Raw genomic sequence first — 19,564 nt, 5'->3', positions numbered from 1 at the left:
AAGTCCATGTCGAGACCAGGCTCCCCTTGACCTGGGGTGGGGACCCAGAGAGACTCCCAGGGACTCTGAACACGAATTCTTGCTGGCCCTTTGGTAGTCAGCAGGGGGCGCGCATTCCCAGGCCCCCACCTGCCCAGCTTGAAGTGATTAGTTATAGGCCATGAAGGGGTTGGATAGAGGAAGGGCAGAAGAGGGGCCTCAGAACTAACATCCTGGAATTCCAGGGTGTTGTCCCTCTTGAAGCAGAGCTCTGTAATAGTCTCGGGGTGCAGACACAAATGTCACCCATCCCAAGGCACACACCAGGAAGCAGGCAAGTAGCCTCTCTCAGAGATGTGCATGGGTGGGTGGGAGAAGCAGGAGAAAACACTGGCTTAGCTAGGAGGGCCTCTGACTGGGGAGGTGATGGGGCTACAGAATGGAGTGATCCCCCCAGCCTCTACCAGGTCCTGGGAGGAACAAACCAAACCTTGTGTGGGAGGAAGGGGAAAAATCATAATAAAAGGTTAGGATTAGGGGGGAAATGTGTTTAGATTTACTTCTAGGCTTAGTAGATTGTTTCCAGAGATGGGACAAAAACTTCTTCCATCCTGCCTGTCCTTTGGCAATGTGACTTTGACACTCCTCCCATTCAGAGGTGGAGTCCAGTCTGAGCTGGCCCTGTGACTTGCTTTGACCAATTGAACAGAGTAGAAGTGGTGCTGTGTGGTTTCAAAGCTTATGTCTTAAGAGGCCTTGCAGATTCCATTTTTGCCCTCTCGGGAGCTGGCTACTATGTAAAGAAGCCCGGACTATCCTGCTGGAAAAGCCACATAGTGAGACAGAGAGGACCTGGAGGATAAGAAGCTAGCGACAGCCCAGGTGACTATAGGCACAATCGGCAGACATGTGAATGAGGCCTTCCTGGCTGTCCCAGCCCCAGCTCAGCTCCCAGTGGAGTGCAGCTATGTGGATGACGCCAGCCAACACAACATGAAGCAATCAAACCTTCCAACTGAGCCCAGCCAACTCACAGAATCATCAAAAATAATAAATTGTTGTTTCAGGCACTGAGTTTTGGGGCAGTTTGTTACACTGCAATAAACAATTGAAAACTCTAGGAATGGGGTCAGTCATTCTCAGCTGCCTCATGGAGGAGAACGATGAAGTCACTCAGGAAGAATGTATAGAGTGGTTACTTGGATGGAGGTGAGCACTGGACACAAAAGTGAGCCACCCCCATGCTGTCCAGTGGCCTTTAATCTGTGTGATTGGCTTGAAAAGATGACCTGGGCCAATCAGATTTCTCTTTCTCAGGAATTTGGAATTGGGAAATGGGCTAGGCAGTCAACCATTGGAATAGAAGCTGAAGATGCTATGAAATACAGTTGGCTCCCAGGAGACCCAAGGTGCAGACTGCAGTTATATGCAATGTAAAGCTCAGTGCAGGTGGAAACTCTCTGAGCAGAATGAGCTGAGCAGCAGATCAAGATGGGAAAGGATGTGCAGACGGCAGCACATGAGAGAAACCATGCTGCCCTGAGATGGAGCCACCTCTGGTCCTGACAGCTTCCCAAGTTCCAGCTAAGGCCTGGCTCTGGTGCCCTACACTTTCATGAGATTCTCCACATTGTTTCAACAAATGCCCCCAAAAGGAAATTTGGTGGCTAGTGGTTTTGCTTGAGTAATCACTTTTCCCGGCCTCTTTTTCTAATAAAAAGCCCTGCCTGCCTGGTTCTCTGGTCAAGAAGTAGGCATGTGACTGAAACCTGACCAGTGGCGGGGAGCTCTGTGTCCATGGACATAGGGATGAGCATGTGACCCCAGGTGAGACACTCCTCACTCTTATTTAGGGCTGCTGGGAGGTTTGGCTCTTTTTCTCTGAGGTTGTTAATTTGGGGCAATGTGAGCTAGGAACCCTTTTGGCAGCTGAAAGAACATGGAAGAAGCACATCTGGAAGGACAATGGTGCCACAGAGAGAGAGAAGCAGGAAGGGGGAGGGAGAGAGGATGCAACTGAGTTTCTGGACCCAGCCATGCCTGAACTTCCCAATTACATGAGCCAATAAGCCTCCCTTTTTGCTTAAGCTGGTGTGAGTTGGATTTTGTTCACTTGCAACCAAAAGTCCCAACTAGTCCAATCCCCTTTACTCACCCTGCCATGAGTAGGCACTGTTCCTTGCCATCAAGGAATCCTGCCCACACTCCTGGTTCAGTCCCTTTAAGAACTTTCCCCGGGCCGGGCACAGTGGCTCACACCTGTAATCCCAGCACTTTGGGAGGCTGAGGTGGGCAGATCACGAGGTCAGGAGTTCAAGACCAGCCTGACCAATATGGTGAAACCTCATCTCTACTAAAAATACGAAAATTAAAACTGGGTGTGGTGGGGCACACTTGTAATCCCAGCTACTCAGGAGGCTGAGGCAGGAGAATCATATGAACCCAGGAGGCAGAGGTTGCAGTGGGCTGAGATCGTGCCACTGTATCCAGTCTAGGTGACAGAGCGAGACCCTGTCTAAAAAAAAAAAAAAAAAAAAAAAAAAACTTTCCCCAGATCCTACTTTGGAAGGATTAGAGAACTTGATCCTCAACTGTTCTTTCCACCCTTCCAGGCTTCTGGCCATGCTCTCTGGCTTGCCTGTCACTCCCTAAAGCTGGGTGGGTGCAGGGCTTCCCTGGCTCAGGGTTTCTGGACTCCAGCCAGGACTTTGCCTCTAGGTCCAGCACTTCTTCAGATGAATAAGCTGGGGACAGACCCCTTAGGGCATGACTCCAGGAGCCCCACACCTGGCTGCTCCCTTAGATAGCCCTGCTCCAGCATGCCTGGCCCTGTTGGCTAACGTTTAGTAAGACCCCGGGGCAGATGCCACCTCCTCCATGAAGCCATGGCTGCCCTTTACTCTTTACCTATTCCTCACCTCTTCCCAGTTAGGTAAGACGCTTCCTCCTCTGAAGCTCAGAGCTGATGGTGTTTTTTGTTTTTTTGTTTGTTTGTTTTTGAGACAAGAGTCTCACTCTGTTGCCCAGGCTGGAGTGCAGTGGCGTGATCTCAGCTCACTGTAAGCTCCAGCTCCTGGGTTCATGCCATTCTCCTGCCTCAGCCTCCTGAGCAGCCTGGACTGCAGGCGCCCGCCACCACGCCTATTTTTTTGTATTTTTAGTAGAGACAGCGTTTCACCGTATTAGCCAGGATGGTCTCAATCTCCTGACCTCGTGATCCACCTGCCTGGGCCTCCCAAAGTGCTGGGATTACAGGCATGAGCCACCATGCCCAGCCAGTTTTTTTAAATCTCTTTTCACATTCTGACTTGGATTCACTCCCATGGCTGAGAAGCCACAACAAGCAGTGGCCTTGATGTTTGGAGACCTAAGATCGGGTCCCAGCTTTACCATTCTCTGGGCCTTTGTTTCCTTGTCTTTAAAAAAAAAAAAAAAGCATGGCTGGGTGTGGTGGCTCACACGCCTGTAATCCCAGAACTTTGGGAGACTGAGGTGGATTGATCACCTCAAGTCAGCAGTTCATGACCAACCTGACCAAAATGGAGAAACCCCATCTCTACTAAAAATACAAAAAAAAAAAAAAAAAAAAAAAATAGCCAGGGCCGTGGCGGGCACCTCTAGTCCCAGCTACTCGGGAGGCTGAGGCAGGAGAATGGCGTCAACCCGGGAGGCGGAGCTTGCAGTGAGCTGAGATGGCACCACTGCACTCCAGCCTGGGCAACAGAGTGAGACTCCGTCTGAAAAAAAACACACACACACACAAAATACAAAATTAGCCAGGCATAGTGGCTCACGCCTGTAATCCCAGCTACTCGGGAGGATGAGGCAGGAGAATCGCTTGAACCCAGGAGGCGGAGGTTGCGGTGAGCCGATGTCATGCCATTGCACTCCAGCCTGGGCAGCAAGAGCGAAACTCTGTCTCAAAAAAAAAAAAAAAAAAGAGAAACATAAATGTGTGCTTGGCTCAGCCAACAGCGGATCACATGGGAAGTGTTTGTTGACTGTGAGGGACTGTGTACATGTGAAGGGCCAATTGTTGGAGAGTTGGGAGGGCTTCACAGAGGAGGAGATAATTGAGACAGGGGAATGGGTGACCCAGGGAGGAGCAATGGCTTGTGCACAGCACAAAAGCATAAGAGACCCCTTAGGAAATGGGGGCCATTCAGAATGGCTTAGTGCAGGGTGCAGGATGGAAAAGTGAGAGGAAGAAAAAGCCTTCTGAGGTGGATTGGTGCCAGATCATGCGAGGACCTGGAGGGATATTTAAGGAGCAAATCATACAGAGGGGCAAGGGGAGCCTTTGAAGAGCTGACATGGTTAGATTTGTGCTTTAGGAAGGTCACTGTGGCTTCTTAGTGGCAGCTAGATGGGGCAGAGGGCAAGGCTGAAAGTAGGAGGTGACTAATTTGGCTGGGTTAGAGATTATGGGGACCTGAGTGGGTAGGTTTTGGGAGAAGGCAACAGAGGACCTGCGTGCCCAAAGTAGACAGGGGACAGGACTTCCCATCCCCCAGCATGGCTTCAGCTGGGAGTAGCGGCCCCAAGTTCTCAGGCTTCTGAGTCACCTCCTTAGTTAGGTTCATGGTTGCCCCGAGGCCAGGTCAGCCTCCTTCCTCTGTGCTAATTGCTTCCTGCCAAGGGAGCTGGCCACCTCCAAGCGTCCTTGAGGCAACCCTTGTAGAAGCAATTGAACATTTCAGGAGAAGGCAGGCAGCTCCAGCCACCACTGCCCCCAACTCTCTGCAGGGAACAGTGCTTCTTGGGCTGTCAGGGGACATTCTGAGAGGAACACTTCACCACCAACTCCCACCCCAACCCTTGACCATATTTCAGGTCAACGTGGAACAGTTTACACACTATGCAATGACCTGGGACCAGCAGGAGAGGCAGGAGCTGAAACGCAGACTGTGCTCCTCTTGTGAAGCTGTGCACCCTAATATGACAGGGCTGTATTCACCAGGAGGAAGGGCAATATTTTCCTAATTAGCCCAAAGGCTCTATCCACTGCCTAGCTGCATACTTACGGGACTGCTTCCACTCAGAGGGGTGCCTTTTCCTAAGTCATACAAACGGCACCATTTGGACGAATTGTGGCTCTTGGCTTTTCTTTCCACTGGCCACTGTCCTCTCATTTGGGCTCTTATGAGGCCTTTCACTGGGCAGAGAGGGAAACTGAGTCCCAATGTCTGCTGTCATTAGCTTCCTTCTGAGGGAATTGCTCAAAGGTCCCACATATCAGTGTCCAGTCTGACCACAGATGGTTGGACCAAGGGAGGACACCTGACCTGAGGGATCCCGCCAAAAGCTAAGCCAAACCAATCAGATCCTTTTGCTTGTGAATTGGAACTAAGAGGCATAGAGCGGAGTTGTCAGTCACTGGTGAGTCTTGATACTGAGTTGGAGATTCAGCCACTTGTGCAACAAAACCAAAGAAGTCTGAAGAGAAGCCCAGGAAAAGAGCACAGATGCAAATACTGTCCAGGGCATAAGAGCCTGCAAGACCCAGAGATGGTAAGGAAGATGCCCAGTTGCAAGTTCTAGTTCTCTTGAGGTTCAGCTTCTCTTTTTTTTTTTTTTTTTTTTTGAAACTGAGTCTCGATCTGTCATCAGGCTGGAGAGCAGTGGTGCAATCTCGGCTCACTGCAACCTCCACCTCCTGGGTTCAAGTGATTCTCCTGCCTCAGTCTCCCGAGTAGCTGGGACTACAGGCATGCGCCACCATGCCCAGCTAATTTTTGTATTTTTAGTAGAGATGGGGTTTCACCATGTTGGCCAGGATGGTCTCGATCTCGACCTTGTGATCCATCCACCTTGGCCTCCCAAAGTGCTGGGATTACACGTGTGAGCCACCGCGCCCAGCCTGAGGTTCAGCCATTCTTGATTTTCCATCTTCAGAGTCCCTTATAATCTGCTCCCCCATTTCTTTGAACTAGCTTAAGTGAGTCTCATGCCATGTTCCCAGAGTTCTTGCTAGAACAAGGACCTTGGCCCTTTACTGAGTGAGCCTCCCCAGGCCTCTTCTCTCTCTTACACCCCACCCCAATCCTGTCCCAGCTTAGGGAAGAACAGGAGCCCTCAGCACAGTCGCACCTTTTATTCACTGTCAGTGGGGAAAGAAACACACCACACAGCACAGGGTTGAGCAGTGAGGGCAGTCACTGAGGGCACAGCCAGAAGCAGCACATCTGGAGGGGACAGGGGGCTACACTGGAACTGGGCCCCTTCCCCTGCACCCAGACCCCCCGTTCCCCAAGTCTCCTCTCGACTGCTGCTTAGAAGGCACTGGGCCTGACTGGCCTCCACCAAGCAGGAAGGGCTATACACCCTGGCAGGCCCAGTCCTGCCCCCACACTCTGGCAAAGGTAAAAAGAAAACCCTGAAAATTTCAGAAAGAAAATTTCATATTTTTCTGAGACTTTTTAATTGCAAGGTTTGAATTATTTCTTTTTTCAAGAATGATGAATAAAACATGTAAGAAATTCTTGACCCCACAGTGATCTCTAAAGTCAGCTCAAAGCCTCACCCAGGGTGGATCTTCAGGAAATATTTGTTGCTTCAATACATTTTTGTGTAAAAAATATTTACAGTGTCAGCTTACTATCCTGCCTGGAGACCCCAGCTTCTTCTCTTCTCTTTCTTTTCTTTCCTCCATCCCACGCCATTCCTTCTCTCTCTGCAGCAAGGCAAATTTCTACCTCTAGAGACTCTGTCATTGTCAGGAAAGGATTTAGTGCCTTTACTTATGAACTAACTTTTTCTTAACTTTTGATGTAAAGGTAAGTTAAATAATCCTGACTACAGCTGAAAGGACTAAAGTGGCCATCTGAAGTAGCCTTTGCTGATAATTTTTAGAGATAAGAAATAAGATGTTCATCAATTAGCCCAAAAGGATGAACGAGGGTAGAGTATGTGAGAAGGCAGATTCTGGGACCTTGCAACTCACAGAGTTGTTGCAAGAAGATTGGAATTTCAAAGGAGAGTTTGGATATATCAATGTTTTGATTGTATACTTTTGTGTCTGTGCAAGTTATACATAAATCTCTGCTAGCCTTGTGCTTTGTGGCAAGTCTCTCTCAGCTGGTGCAGGGACAGGAGACCTGTGTCTCTTCTCAAGGCAGGGCCAGTGCTCTACCACAGTGCTCCTGAGCACACAGTCCCTGGGACACCCAGGAGTATGTGGGAGCAAGACCTGGCCCACCTGTGGTTCCTCCCATCAGCAACATGGTGGTCCCAGTTCCTGGCCTGGCATTTTGTGTTCACACTGCTGGGCTGTCTGAGAATACTGAGCCTGACCAGCAAAAATCACCCATGTGTATGTGTGTCCAGAAGCCTGGAGTAATCAAATATGCCTTCATGGCTAGGACTTGCCCACCAGCTTGGAAAAAACAAAAACAATTCTCTTAGGGAAGATGATGGTGGGTAAAGACAATGCAGGATGCTTTGAGGGTTCTGACTCTGAGGCCTCCCAGGATAACACTGAGCTGTTAGCACAGCTTGCCAGAGGCAGAACACAGGATGCTTGAAAATGTGGGGACTTCAAACAAGCTCCTATTTTTTTTTTTTTTTGGAAGACCACAATCTCCGAAACTTCTAAGCAGGAAGCCTATAAAGGATGAAAATCAATGTAGCTGTCCCTGCTGTCAACTTCTGCACAGCTCAGTCACAGAAATGGACAGCGAAGAGACTCTGAAAAGAAGAAATCCTCTTAGAGCCTTGGGTTCAAGTCTTAGCACTGCGTCACCTCCTGACTATGTGATCTTGCACAAGGGATGCTTCCTCTCTGAATCTCAGCTTCCAAGTCTAGAGAAAATAAATGAAAATCCCCACCTCCATGGGCTATGAGTATAGAATGAGATGGGGCACATGGCAAGCCTTTGAAAGCCATGAAATTCTGTGTGGTTGTGAATTAGGCTAGATTCAACATTTGCAGGGAAGGAACTTCAGTGAAAAGCTTTCCACCAGAAGATTTAGGTCACAACTGAGCCAGGTTGGTGAGCATCTACGTGTTTGTGATGCTGACTGACCGCACAAGACACACCCAATAGCCAGCTCCTGGGAGCAATGCAACATCCTTGAGGCATTGCCGGATAAACAACTGCTAGTTCCTGCCTGAGGATGTTAACTCCCCAGCCTCACCATATGACTGGTCATGAGCAAGAGGATAGAAAACAGGTGGCAACCCAGTGGCCTTGCTACCTCCAAGGGCCCAGTAGAGCTTGGGACCGAGGTCTATTCATCGGCATCCCCCAGAGTTTTCACCTGCAGAGAAGCAGGACAGGTGAGCACTCAGGAGTGAGGAGCATGCTGCATCTCTTTCCTGCAGATGCAATTCCCCCACACCGGGCTCAGCAATCATTTCCTACTCCTACCCTGGGCTGACAGCACCTGTGTACTAGACTGTTTTCACCGGCAGTTCAAGAGGAAATCAACTGTCACTGCACGTCAAAGCTAATTTCTGATCACAAGTACAGGAGAAAGTCAAGTGAAAGACCTGATGAAGAAGCAAGATTAATTTTTCTGGCAGTCGAAGCATGCAGCTGTATAGCTCATGGATCCAAAATTGGAAAGCAGGCATTGGAAAGCAGAGCCAGCGCACTGGGGATGATGAACTACCTGGCAGATCTAAGATTTGGGGTTAGAAAAAGCCTTTCGAATGGAGCATGCCTGGCACATTGTTAGGCATTTGGTCCATAAATTCTGTCTGGGTGCCTAAACAGTGGCCAGGTGAGCCTTTTCTTCGAGCTCCTTCTGATTCTGTGGCAGTGAAGGAACAAGTCCAGTTCTGAAACTAAACCAAATTCAGAAACGAACTACCAAGATTCGGGATATACACTTGTCTCACTCTTTGCAAACCTTGTTTTTTCCTGTTTCTGAAGTCAGCACCCAACCTGAGTAAGTATGTAATAGAAAGTTGCTTGTCGAATTGAAAAAGGTAATAAAAAGGAAGAGCTGAAGCAGCAAAAACTGCTGAGCGTGGCAGCTCAGGACTTAGTCTGAAAAAGTGTTATCTGGTAAATTTCATGGTCTTTTCTCCCTTTTTTCTTAGGTTTTTTTCCCCTTAAACATTAATATTTTCTCATTCATTTAATCATTTTATAAGAAACCAAGTAATATAGCGTATATTTTAACCTCCTGAAATAATAAAATGACTGTAGCTCCTTTAAAGGGTACTAAAAAAATAAGTATTACATAAATTTCATTTTTCTTAAAACTTTCACTCACGTGGCTCCTCAACTTCCAAATGCTTTTCATTTCATCCTTCTGCAGCTTTGTGTGGAGCTGAGCTGGAAGATGAAATAGCTCCTCCCAGACTAACCAGCTTTTCAGCACCCTCTGCTCAGCTGAGACCCTGACAGCTGGAAGTTTGCCTCACGACCCTATGAGCTTCCAGAGGGCACAAGATGTGTCTTGTAAATGACCATATCCTTAGCACTGAACAGGTGCTCAATAATCATTAGCTGAAGAAAGGCCTGAATGAACGCTCCAAAGGCTGGGGCTGGAAGGGCCAGGTAGAGCAGAAGGAACGGGGAAGAGACCACCTTTATGGGATCTGGAGCCTCAGGAGTGGACAGACCCAATTTGGCCCTGTGACAGGCCTATGGGACCACATTCTATAAAGCATAATCCCAGGATCAAGAGAACTTTGAACCAGAACCCCAGGCCCCCAACTCCTTAACCTCACCTTCTGGGGCAAAAGCCAACTCCCCTATGCCCAGTGGATGCTGGTTCTGTGCCAAGTGGGAGGTGGGGCTAGAAGACAGGATACCGGAGGACCTGTCTCTTTTGCAGGGTGAGGTGGTCCCTCAGGGATCTTGATGGAGGGGAGGAGGGGCTTGGGCAGAGGACTGGGTGGGCCCGAGAGGGGAGCTGGAGTGTCCCTCCTCCTGGGAGGCCAGCCAGAGAGGTCATCAGGTTGGGAGGTGGCCATGCTCCTTCTGGCCAGGGACCCTGCCCCTCACCAGCCTCTACTTCTGCATGTCACACTGCAGCAGCAACACAATGGATGGGTCACTCTTGGCTGCCTCCTTGAACTCCTCCAGTGTAATCTGGTCGTCCTTATCCTGGTCCATCTTCTTGAAGATCTTGTCCACACGCTGCTGGGGCGTGAGCCCGTCCTGGTTCATGCGCATCATGATCACGGTGCCCACCATCTTGTAGATTGCCTGGTGAGGGAAGGAGGAGGGAGGTGTGAACACCCACAAGGGGCCCTGAGAAGAAGGGAGGTGTGAACACCTACAAGGGGCCCTGAGAAGCAGGGGGTGAAGAAAAGGGATCTGGCAAGGAGAACACTGTGGGGTGGTGAGGATACTGGAAGGTATATGTGGTCATTAAGACTGGATATGGATATTTAATGAGCAACTCTTTTTTCTTTTCTTTCCTTTTTCCTTTTTTTTTTTTTTTTTTTTTTGACAGAGTTTCGATCTTGTTGCCCAGGCTGGAGTGCAATGGCATGATCTCGGTTCACCACAACCTCTGCCTCCCAGGTTCAAGTGATTCTCCTGCCTCAGCCTCCCGAATAGCTGGGATTACAGGAGCGCACCAACACGTCCGGCTAATTTTTGCATATTTAGTATAGATGGGGTTTCACCACGTTGACCAGGTTGGTCGCAAACTCATGACCTCAGGTTATCCACCGGCCTCAGCCTCCCAAAGTGCTAGGATTACAGGTGTGAGCCACCGCACCCAGCCCCCAACTCATTTTTTATTTAGACTAAATAATATTTATGTAGATGAAACATGCCAGAAACCCAACTCCATGGAAGTTTCCTAACTAGGAGACCTGACTGATGGGGCTCCTGGCTCCCCGTATGACCACCTTCCTGTTACTCCCTCCCTCTCCTGGCTCTCCCACCACCGGGCCTCCTGGCCCCTCCTTGAACTCTGCAGAGAAAGGCCGACCTGCCTTAATTGCCCTTCAGCATGGAACACTCTCCCCCAGGCATCTAGCAGTAAAGGCCTCACCCGGTTCAGGCTGCTGCTAACTTTCCACCATTTATAAAGTCACTTCTCCATCACGCTCTCTCCCGGCACTTTACTTAATATATCTTCCTCATAGCACCTAAGGCCTGACCCCGCGTGTCTTCCTTCATTTATTTTTTTAAAAATTTCTTACTAGAAGGAATGCCCCATGAAAGCAGGAACTGGCAGGCGCTCAATCCCTGCCTGTTGACAGTATGAGTTGAAAACATCTGCTATGAGGTCAGACTCCCTGGATTGGTTTCAGGAACCGCCACCCGCAGCCGTTTCCTCCTCTGCCAAATGGGGTTTGGGACAGTAACCACCACCCCCCGTCGAGTGTCGGGTAAAGCATTTAGCCCGGGCCTGTGGTCCGCCGCGGGGTGGTAGGAGGCGGGATCGTAGGCTGGGGAGCAGCAGGGAGGCCCCGAGGACCGAGAGCAGCGGAGGCAGGGGCGGGGGCGGCGAAGCGCTGCCTCGGGGATAGCAGCGCCCACGCGGCCCCGCACCTCGATGATCTCCAGCATCTCCAGGCGCGTGATGCGCCCGTCGCCGTCCAGGTCGTACATCTCAAAGGCCCAGTTGAGCTTCTGCTCGAAGCTGCCGCGGGAGGTGACCGACAGGGCGCAGATGAACTCCCGGAAGTCGATGGTGCCGTCGCCGTTCTTGTCGAAGGTGCGGAAAGCGTGCTGCGCGAACTTGGAGGCATCACCGTAGGGGAAGAACTGAGGGGGGTGCGGCGGGTTGGGGCGCAGCGACAGCTCCGCCCAGCCCGCCACCACCCCAGGGAACCTCGCCCGCACCCCGGGTGCCTCGCCTCCTCCCACCCCGGGTGTCTCACCTCCCCCGCACCCCAGGTGCCTCGCCTCCCCTCCACCCCGGTTGCCTCGCCTCCTCCCACTCCGGGTGCCTCGCCTGCGCTCACCCCAGGGTGCCCTGCCTCTCCCACCCCGGGTACCTGGTTCCCCCCACCCCAGGTGCCGGCCGCCCACCTTGATGTAGAGCTGCTGGAACTCCTCCAGGTTGAGGATGCCGCTGGGGCAGTCCTTCAGAAAGCCCTTGTACCACTGCTTCAGCTCCTGCTCGCTGAACTCAGTGTTCTGAACCAGGTCCTCCAGCACCTCGGGGGCCAGCTTGCTGTTGGTCTTCCCCATGGCGGGGACTGCGCGACAGAGGGCGGGACAGAGGGCTTCCTCCGATTGGGTCCAGGGCAAGGCCCTGCCTCAGCCACAGCTGCCCCCTCCCCTGCCACACACAGGGTGGGGCTGCAGGTTCCTTCCCCTCGTGACACTCCCCCATAATTGGGCCTTGTCTCCCCTCACAACACCTGCATTCAGGCAGGTTTCCTCTCTTGGCCCCCCCGGTCTCCCGCCTTCCAGGTCTCAGTTCTCCTTCTCACTGACCATGCAGCACTCCACAGTCTTCATCCTCTCCCCTCGGGCTCACACCGTCCATGGCTCCCATGCCCACAGACTAAGACCTTGACTCCTCTCCTTGCCATTTTGGGCTTTCTGCAGTCAGCCCCCACCCTCCTTGGCAGGCTTCTGTCCTGAGAAGGGACCTGAGGCAGGTTCCTTGTGTGTCCCCCTGGCACTGTCTCCCAATTTCTACCTCAAGGCTTTCTTGGGCCACCCCAGCAGGGAGCTTCTCTCCCTCTTTTCTCTGTACAAGTAGAAATCCTCTACTGACATTTGGCTTCTCATTAATCCATTCATTCCCCGAGCATTTATTGAGACTGACTGTGTGCTAGGCCCTATGCCAGTGATGGAGATGAAGCAGACATGAGCCAGCCTTCAATAACTTGTAACTGGGTCAAAGAGGCAGATGGTTGGTTACAAAGGGCCTCCAACCCATGCCAAGAAATTTGGAGGGAACAGACGCTCCTGGAATTTTTTAAAGCAAGGGCTGGGAAGATTGCATTCATTCCACAATATTTACAGAATGCTTGTGATATGCCCAGTCTTGAACGAGTCACTGGGCACCCAAGAAAAGGTATATATTTTAGAATTTTTCCAGGCCGGGCACTGTATTTCATGCCTGTAATCCCAGTACTTTGGGAGGCTGACATGAGAGGACAGCTTGAGGCTAGGAGTTTGAGACCAGCCTAGGCAATACAGTGAGACCTAGTCTCCACAAAAAATTTAAAAATTTGGCCAGGCGCGGTGGCTCATGCCTGTAATCCCAGCACTTTGGGAAGCCGAGGCGGGAAGATCACGAGGTCAGGAGATCAACTCCATCCTGGCTAACACAGTGAAACCCTGTCTTTACTAAAAATACAAAACATTAGCCAGGCTTGGTGGCAGGCACCTGTAGTCCCAGCTACTCGGGAGGCTGAGGCAGGAGAGTAGCGTGAACCCCGGAGGCGGAGCTTGCCGTGAGCCAAGATCGCATCACTGCACTCCAGCCTGGGCGACAGAGCGAGACTCTGTCTAAAAAAAAAAAAAAAAAAAAAAAAAAAAATCGCTGAGTGTAGTGGTGCATGCCTTATAGTCCCAGCTACTTGGGAGGCTAAGGTGGGAGGATCACTTGAACCTGGGAGGCAGGGGTTGCAGTGAGCTGAGATGGCACCAGTGTACTACAGCCTGGGCGATAAAGAAAGGCCCTGTCTCAAAAAAGAAAAAGAAAAAGAATTTTCCTTTGGCCACAGCATGCAAGATGACCTTTGGTGGAGGCAGGTAGGTAGAGCAGGGAGGGGCCTGCTACATGGTTCAGGTGAGAGACAATGCTGCCAGAGTAAGGGTCGTGGAGAGAGGTGGATGGGCTGAGACGTTAAGAAGGGCACTGGCAGGACTTTACAATTGATTGGATGTGGGAGTAAGAGGAACAGAGGAGTTGAGGCAGAGGCTCAGATTTGAGGCTCAGTGGATACAAGTGTTGTTGCTGGGAAGCAGATTTGGGAAGGATCAAGAGATATTTCCCAGTGGGAATGTGAGCCCGTACGTGGGCTGTATCAGGGGAAGTGTTTGAAGAGGTACGGACCCTCCTCAGGAAGCGTGGCCAGACCTTGAAGGCAGAGTAGACCCTCCTGTCTGACTTCCCTGGGAGGAATGCCCATGCAGAGTCTGGGTTTTCCAGGACGTGGCTTGGGAGGTGCCTCTGACCTGCCTAGAGTCTCTTTGGAAGAGGGTCAGGCTTCCACCCCAGGGTAGCCTGTCCTCAAGATACTCTGAAAGAGGAAGCCCTTGGGCTGAGAGAAGATACTTATGAAAATTCCACTCCCATAGCCCGATGTCTGCCAGTGGGCTTCTAATTATTACTGCTGGGAAAACACTAAACAGCAAATCTGAGGTTGGTCCATTCCTTCCCACTCCCCTTTGCTGGGTTGACCTCAGGCTAGTTACAGATCATCTCTGGGCCTCAGATTCCTCCACTGGGCCCTAAGGAAGACCCAGGAGCAGTGCAGGTAGCAACATCCTTCCCCACTCCCACAGGATGAGGAATTGTATGCCCTCAGGAAAAGCCAGGGAGGGGGAGCATGCCATTTTCAGGAACCTGAGGCTGTGCGGAAAATGGCTACACTGAGGCCAGAGGCAAGGATGCCTCTGGAACACCCATGTGCAAAAGAAAGCAGGCCCCATCCCTCTCCCAAATCCAGAGGACTCTGAAGGCTCAAGGTATAGTCAAGGAAGCTGGAGAAGCCAGAGGCAGAGGTGTCTGATGGGGCGAGGCAGAGCCTCTCCCTCTGTCTTCCGTAGGATGTGCTTGAGAGTCTGCATGAGGGGCTGGGTCTGTGTGTGGGAGCATGTCAATGTCTGAGGCTGCAAATCTGTCAGAGTGCACACGTCTCTCTGTGTGTGTCACAGTGTCTGTGTGGCTCTCACCTTATACCCCTTTTCTCCTCCCTGCTCTGTGCTGCCTTCTCCACAATTCTCTGTCTCCTGGGGTCCTCCCTGTTCCCTGCTCTTATTAGGTCTCAGACCCAGACTATGCTTCCTCCTTTATTTCTTCTCATTCCCTCTACATCATCAGAAGGTCAAAGCTGAGCCTAGGCAAGATAATGAAACCCCGTTTCTACATAAAATTTAAAAATTAACCAGACAAGGTGGCATGTGCCTGTAGTCCCAGCTGCTCAGAGGCTGAGATGGGAAGATCACTTGAGCCCAGGAGGTTGAGGCTGCAGTGAGCTGTGATCAAGCCACTGCACTCCAGCCTGGGCAACAGAGCAAGACCCTGTCTCAAAAAAAATAAAAAATAAAAATAAATAAGTAAATAAGAAATTAAGAAAAGAAGGTCAAAATTGGCAGTGCCCTTTAAGACCATCCCCTTATTTCAGTGAAAATGGAAATTGACAGATAGGAGAAAACTGGCTCAGGGTTACACAGCAGGTCAGTGGGAGGGCTCAGATGAGCACTCAGGCTGAATCCGTGCCACCTGCCTGGGCCACCGTCAGCACAGACCTTTTCTACCCACATCTGCCCTCTGGGAAAATCAGAGCTCTGATCTCCCTTTTGGCCCCAGTGGAAACATCTGGGGCCACAATCTCTGATACCGAGGAGATAGTCACCCCTAGGGGTGCCCACCAGCACCTCTGAGCCAGCAAGTCTACAGCCAGACTCGCCCCCAACCAGAGATGGTCAGATTGTCTCTGTTGCCCCTTCCTTCTCTCCCTCATCCCCGGGATATTGGGAACACAATCTTAGTTACCTTCATTTTTTCCCTTCCCTTTGCCCTAGGTCTAACTTACCATCAGGTCCTGTTGTCTCTTATTTTGAAATGCTCTTGGTACCTTCATTATGTCCATAGCCAGGGACACAGCCGAGGGGGTTGATGTCAAGCTATGCTCTTGCCGATGGGGCTTCCCTGCCTGGCAGGAAGTGCCTTTCTTTTGATTCCTCTGTTAGGAGGGAATGGCTTTTTCCCCCAAAAAGGTACAATATAGGCTAGAAGTAGCCATGCCCATGGGCCCCCTGAAACTCCAGAATCCTCTAGAATCTGGTCTCAAAGTGCCCACCTATCTAGCCTCAGCTCTCATTGCTTACCTCACCACTGCATACTCCTCTCAAGCCAGCCTTCTCACAGCCAGACACTCCTCACCTCTTTGCTAAGCTATTTTCCTCTCCCCTAATATCCTTTCTTCTCTCCTGGGCTATAATCAGTCTTCAGGGCCTGGTTGAAGCCTGCTTCCTTATGATCAGCCTTTTCCAGTCTGGACAGTGGAGAGTCAGCAGCCTGGGCTCTGCACTTTGGGCATGAGTCAGTCCCCCACAAGCATGTAGACTTCAGAGCTCTCTGACCCTCACCTGGTGCTGTAGAATCCCAGGATGCAGTCTGACTTGAGACAGGTCTTTGCATTAAACCCCTGCCTGAGTCAGAAGAAAACTCTCCAGACCTTTTTGCTCAAATGGCAAGGAGTTGATCCCCTCCAATATGCCCAAGTCCACTTTTGAGCAGGTTGAAGGGTGAGAAAAGTTTATTTTTCCCATGGGGGAAATAAAAGTGCTTTTCCCTATGCACTCACTTCTCTCCGTGAGTGCTTAGTCCTCACTGGGTCTGGAACCCATAAGAGCAGGGGGTTTTCTCTCTTATAGCTCCCCTACCCTGGTTCCCACCCTGCCTTCTGTGCCTACACAGAACTGCCCTGCAGAGACATAGTGGCAATGCCTAGGACACAGTGATGCTCAATGAATGTCTCTTGGTGGATTACGTAAGAGGAGCAGAACCCCCTTCTTCCTCCCTGGGTCTATGTCAGGCTGTTTTGTTTATCTGCGTTCTTCTGCTATCACACCCACTTCAGAGGCAATGGAACCCAGACCTAGGGAAAGGAAGGGTTCACCCAAGGTCAGCTATAGCCCATCAGCAGCAAAGTGAAGGCCAGAACCCAGCTGGGGACAATGCTCTGCTGGAGCTGTGGCCCTGCTGAACCTGGGCAGGCTCCTCTGCTTACCTCTTGAGGGCTATCCTCCAGCTGTGAAGGAGCTGAGACTGCCCCATACACAAAACCATTGCCCCAGTGTGCCCAGAGGGTTCTTCAAGAGTGCTAAGGGCTGTGGGCTTTGAATGGAGAGGTGGCTGAGGCTTTGAATGGGAGGGACTGAAGGAAGCAATAATCCCACACCCTCACCCAGCTTCAGAGGAGCCGGTGCTGAGGCGGTTGCCATAGTGACAATAGCTCCCTGGTCAGGAGATTTTCTCTCTTTCCTCTCCTCCTTTTGCTCTTCCCCAAGCAGCAGCAATAGCAGCAGCAACCAGGTCTTTTCCCTCTCCTTCTTAATGAGAGGCAGGGGATGACAAACAAAGAGTAAGCCCTGATGGTCACCTTCAATTTGGAGCTGTCCATGTCAGGATGGGCTAGTGGTCTAGGAGGCATTCCTAATAGAAGGGGCCTAGAGAGTGTGTGGGAGGAGGTAGCCTGTACCTAGGCCTGGGTAAGAAGGAATGTGCCTTCAGTGAGTTCTAAACCAACCCCGCCCCCCTCAGGCCTCCTCTCTTTAATGTCCTCTTGGTTCAGGGTTCTGTTTTTCCATAATCAGCCATAGAACCAGAGTGTCTTAGTACCAGAAGGCTGTTCAAGTTCATCTCACCCAGTCTACCCTCTCTCTTATACCCCTCCCCAATTTTATGAAGGATCAGAGAGGGGAGTGACTTGGCCAAAGTCAAACTTTGGCTGTGCAAGATTTGAACCCAGCTCATCTGCCCTCCAGGTACAGTCCACTTTAGGGCCAGGAGTAACACAGCCCACATAGCACTTTGGCAGGGTCCCCACGGAGCAGCAGGAAGATGGGAGAGAGGGAGCAAATAGTCATACAAATTAGAAAGATATTTGACAGGCAGAATGAGAGGACTTGGTGCCTGGCTGTGAGCGGGAGGGAGGAGGTATGGAGGTTGGGGCCTTGGCAGCAACTGGACTGACAGGGCATGGGTGGTCTGCTGGGGGTGGTGTCCTTGGTTCATCCTCCCGCCAGCGTGAGAGTTGCCAAATATGGGGCCTCTGCCTAGCACTGGGGGCCATTGAGGAGGGCTGTAGAGACTGTCTGTGAGGAGAAAAACTGGGGAAGGAGGATTGTCCCTCCCTCAGGTACGCTGTGGGCTCTGTCAGCTTGAGGGGTGGTAAGTGGGGACAGTGTCTGGGGACAAGGAGAAGGGAGCGCTCTGTGGAGGGGGAGGCTGTCTTTGGGGGCAGGGGCTCCCTGATGAAAAGTGGCTAGGGGCTATCTGTGGAGGTGGGAGTTTGCCATGGGGCTGGACAGACAACCCATATCCAAACAGGAGGGAGGGTGACCAGCGCCTCGAGCTAGCAGCAGCACCACCACACCCCCAGATGTATGTGTGTGCATCTGTGTGCGTATGTGTGTGTGCACGCGTGTATGTTGGGGGCCAGAGCAATGGTTGTTCTCACCTGAGCTGGGGATAAGGAGGCGGCTCTGCCTCCTTCTCTGCACCCATGGGCCTGGACTGAGGTGGGCGGTCTCCTGCCCAGGGGTGGGTTCTTCAGTTGCTGCCGCCTAAGGCGGAACCACGGGTCAGGGAGTTGAATCAGGGCAGGACATGAGGATGGGAAGGGAGAGTGGAGGGGGAGGGGGCCAGGGCCTCCGCCCGGTGGGGTTGTTGCCTTGAGGATCCGGTCCCACTCGCATTACCTGAGGCCGCTCGCCGGGTCGCTGGATGGCTCCGAGCCTCGGCGGGCCGCAGGGACCGAGACTGGCTCCCGGGCCGGCAGCTGTGCTCTCCGAGGTCTGCGCCGGAGCCGCCTCCCAGATCTTGTATCACTATGTGCCTCCCGAAGGCGACACGTTTTGCATAAGCCCCGCCCCATCCCGGGCAGGTTGCACGGCTATTGGCTCCTCTGGAGCGGAGTGGCAGGCGGGGTTTCAGGTGGGGACCGGGTGGCCAGCGAGGCCCGGCCGCAGGAGCGCGCCCCTCCTGCCCGCGCTGACCTTCCCGGAGCCGCCGGGAAGCGGGAGGGCTGCACCCCCATCTGCACCCCTGCCCTGAGGCTCAGCCCCCGGCTTACAGGTCTGGGGTGAAAAGGGTCGACGATGGAAGTGGATTCTCAAAAACAACCTCACCGTTGCTATGGAAACGGGAGAACCACAGCCGAATCTCTAAGCTTCCCTTCCTGGGCCCCAGTATGGGTGGGGGCGGAAGAGGGGATGAGTCACAAGATGAGACCCCCCCCCATATCCCAGCCGAAATTGGAGGGGGTCAATGAGGAGCTGGGGAGGAGCTGGGTGGGAGAGGGAGGAGACAGGTGGTTAGCAGTCCATGCCACTGCGTGCCTTCTCCCCACGCAACCACTCCCTTCACGCCGTGGTGCAGAGAGGAGGGTGCTGGGTGCGCGCGAAGAGCGCGGTATGGATGGCGAAGTCCCCAGACTCTACCTAGCCCTGCGCTAGTCGTAGGTTCCCTCCAGCCACCCCTCCAGCCCTTCATTCCGGTCCCTCCCCAGACGGGCTCTCCTTCTTTCTCACGGACCCCCAAGAGGCCTCTCGCGTTCTCCCCTAGAAGGACCCCTATGCCTACCCATGGATCCTCCATTCCCCACCCTCCCGTCTTCCCGTCCCGTAGACAGAGCCGATCCCCAGCCGCCGCCAGTCTCCGGCCTCGGATGTTGACACAAACCCGAGGAGGTTTACACTGAGCGGGTCTGGAAGCTTTCAGAGCCCCGGCAACACCTCCTCCCCGCACTCGG

General features: G+C 52.2%; 1 protein-coding gene and 1 long non-coding RNA gene across 6 annotated transcripts; both read right to left on the bottom strand.

The window, feature by feature from the left end:
• Positions 1 to 6,058: 6,058 nt before the first annotated feature.
• Positions 6,059 to 8,128, bottom strand: LOC105521171. Its single transcript, XR_001003231.1, has 2 exons — positions 7,373 to 8,128; positions 6,059 to 7,342 (listed from the first exon to the last, which is right to left on the bottom strand). It is a non-coding gene; the product is annotated as an uncharacterized LOC105521171 (long non-coding RNA).
• A 9-nt stretch (positions 8,129 to 8,137) lies between these two features.
• HPCAL4 (hippocalcin like 4) lies at positions 8,138 to 18,917 on the bottom strand. Of its 5 annotated transcripts, XM_011955251.1 has the most exons (5): positions 18,513 to 18,634; positions 18,272 to 18,377; positions 11,928 to 12,097; positions 11,445 to 11,660; positions 8,138 to 10,142 (listed from the first exon to the last, which is right to left on the bottom strand). In XM_011955251.1, the coding sequence occupies exons 3-5, from the start codon at positions 12,087 to 12,089 to the stop codon at positions 9,945 to 9,947; spliced, it is 576 nt and encodes a 191-aa protein (XP_011810641.1). In that variant the 5' UTR covers positions 12,090 to 12,097; positions 18,272 to 18,377; positions 18,513 to 18,634; the 3' UTR covers positions 8,138 to 9,944. The 5 variants fall into 5 exon arrangements, with proteins under 5 accessions (XP_011810641.1, XP_011810640.1, XP_011810643.1 ...); XM_011955250.1 differs by lacking the exon at positions 18,272 to 18,377 and having other exon boundaries at positions 18,513 to 18,917; XM_011955253.1 differs by lacking the exon at positions 18,272 to 18,377 and having other exon boundaries at positions 11,445 to 11,633; positions 18,513 to 18,917.
• Positions 18,918 to 19,564: the final 647 nt, after the last annotated feature.

This window comes from Colobus angolensis, unplaced genomic scaffold (assembly GCF_000951035.1).
Source record: "Colobus angolensis palliatus isolate OR3802 unplaced genomic scaffold, Cang.pa_1.0 Scaffold4, whole genome shotgun sequence".
Lineage (NCBI taxonomy): Eukaryota > Metazoa > Chordata > Mammalia > Primates > Cercopithecidae > Colobus > Colobus angolensis.
This window is presented reverse-complemented; position numbering and strand designations above follow the sequence as displayed.

Excerpts from the sequence above, each read along its gene's own strand:
- HPCAL4 (XM_011955249.1), bottom strand. The coding sequence starts at position 16,227 with ATGCAAAGACCTGTCTCAAGTCAGACTGCATCCTGGGATTCTACAGCA. Across the intron at positions 12,098-16,175 it reads CTGGGATTCTACAGCACCAG|TCCCCGCCATGGGGAAGACC; the intron begins GTGAGGGTCAGA and ends TCTGTCGCGCAG. Across the intron at positions 11,661-11,927 it reads TCCAGCAGCTCTACATCAAG|TTCTTCCCCTACGGTGATGC; the intron begins GTGGGCGGCCGG and ends CACCCCCCTCAG.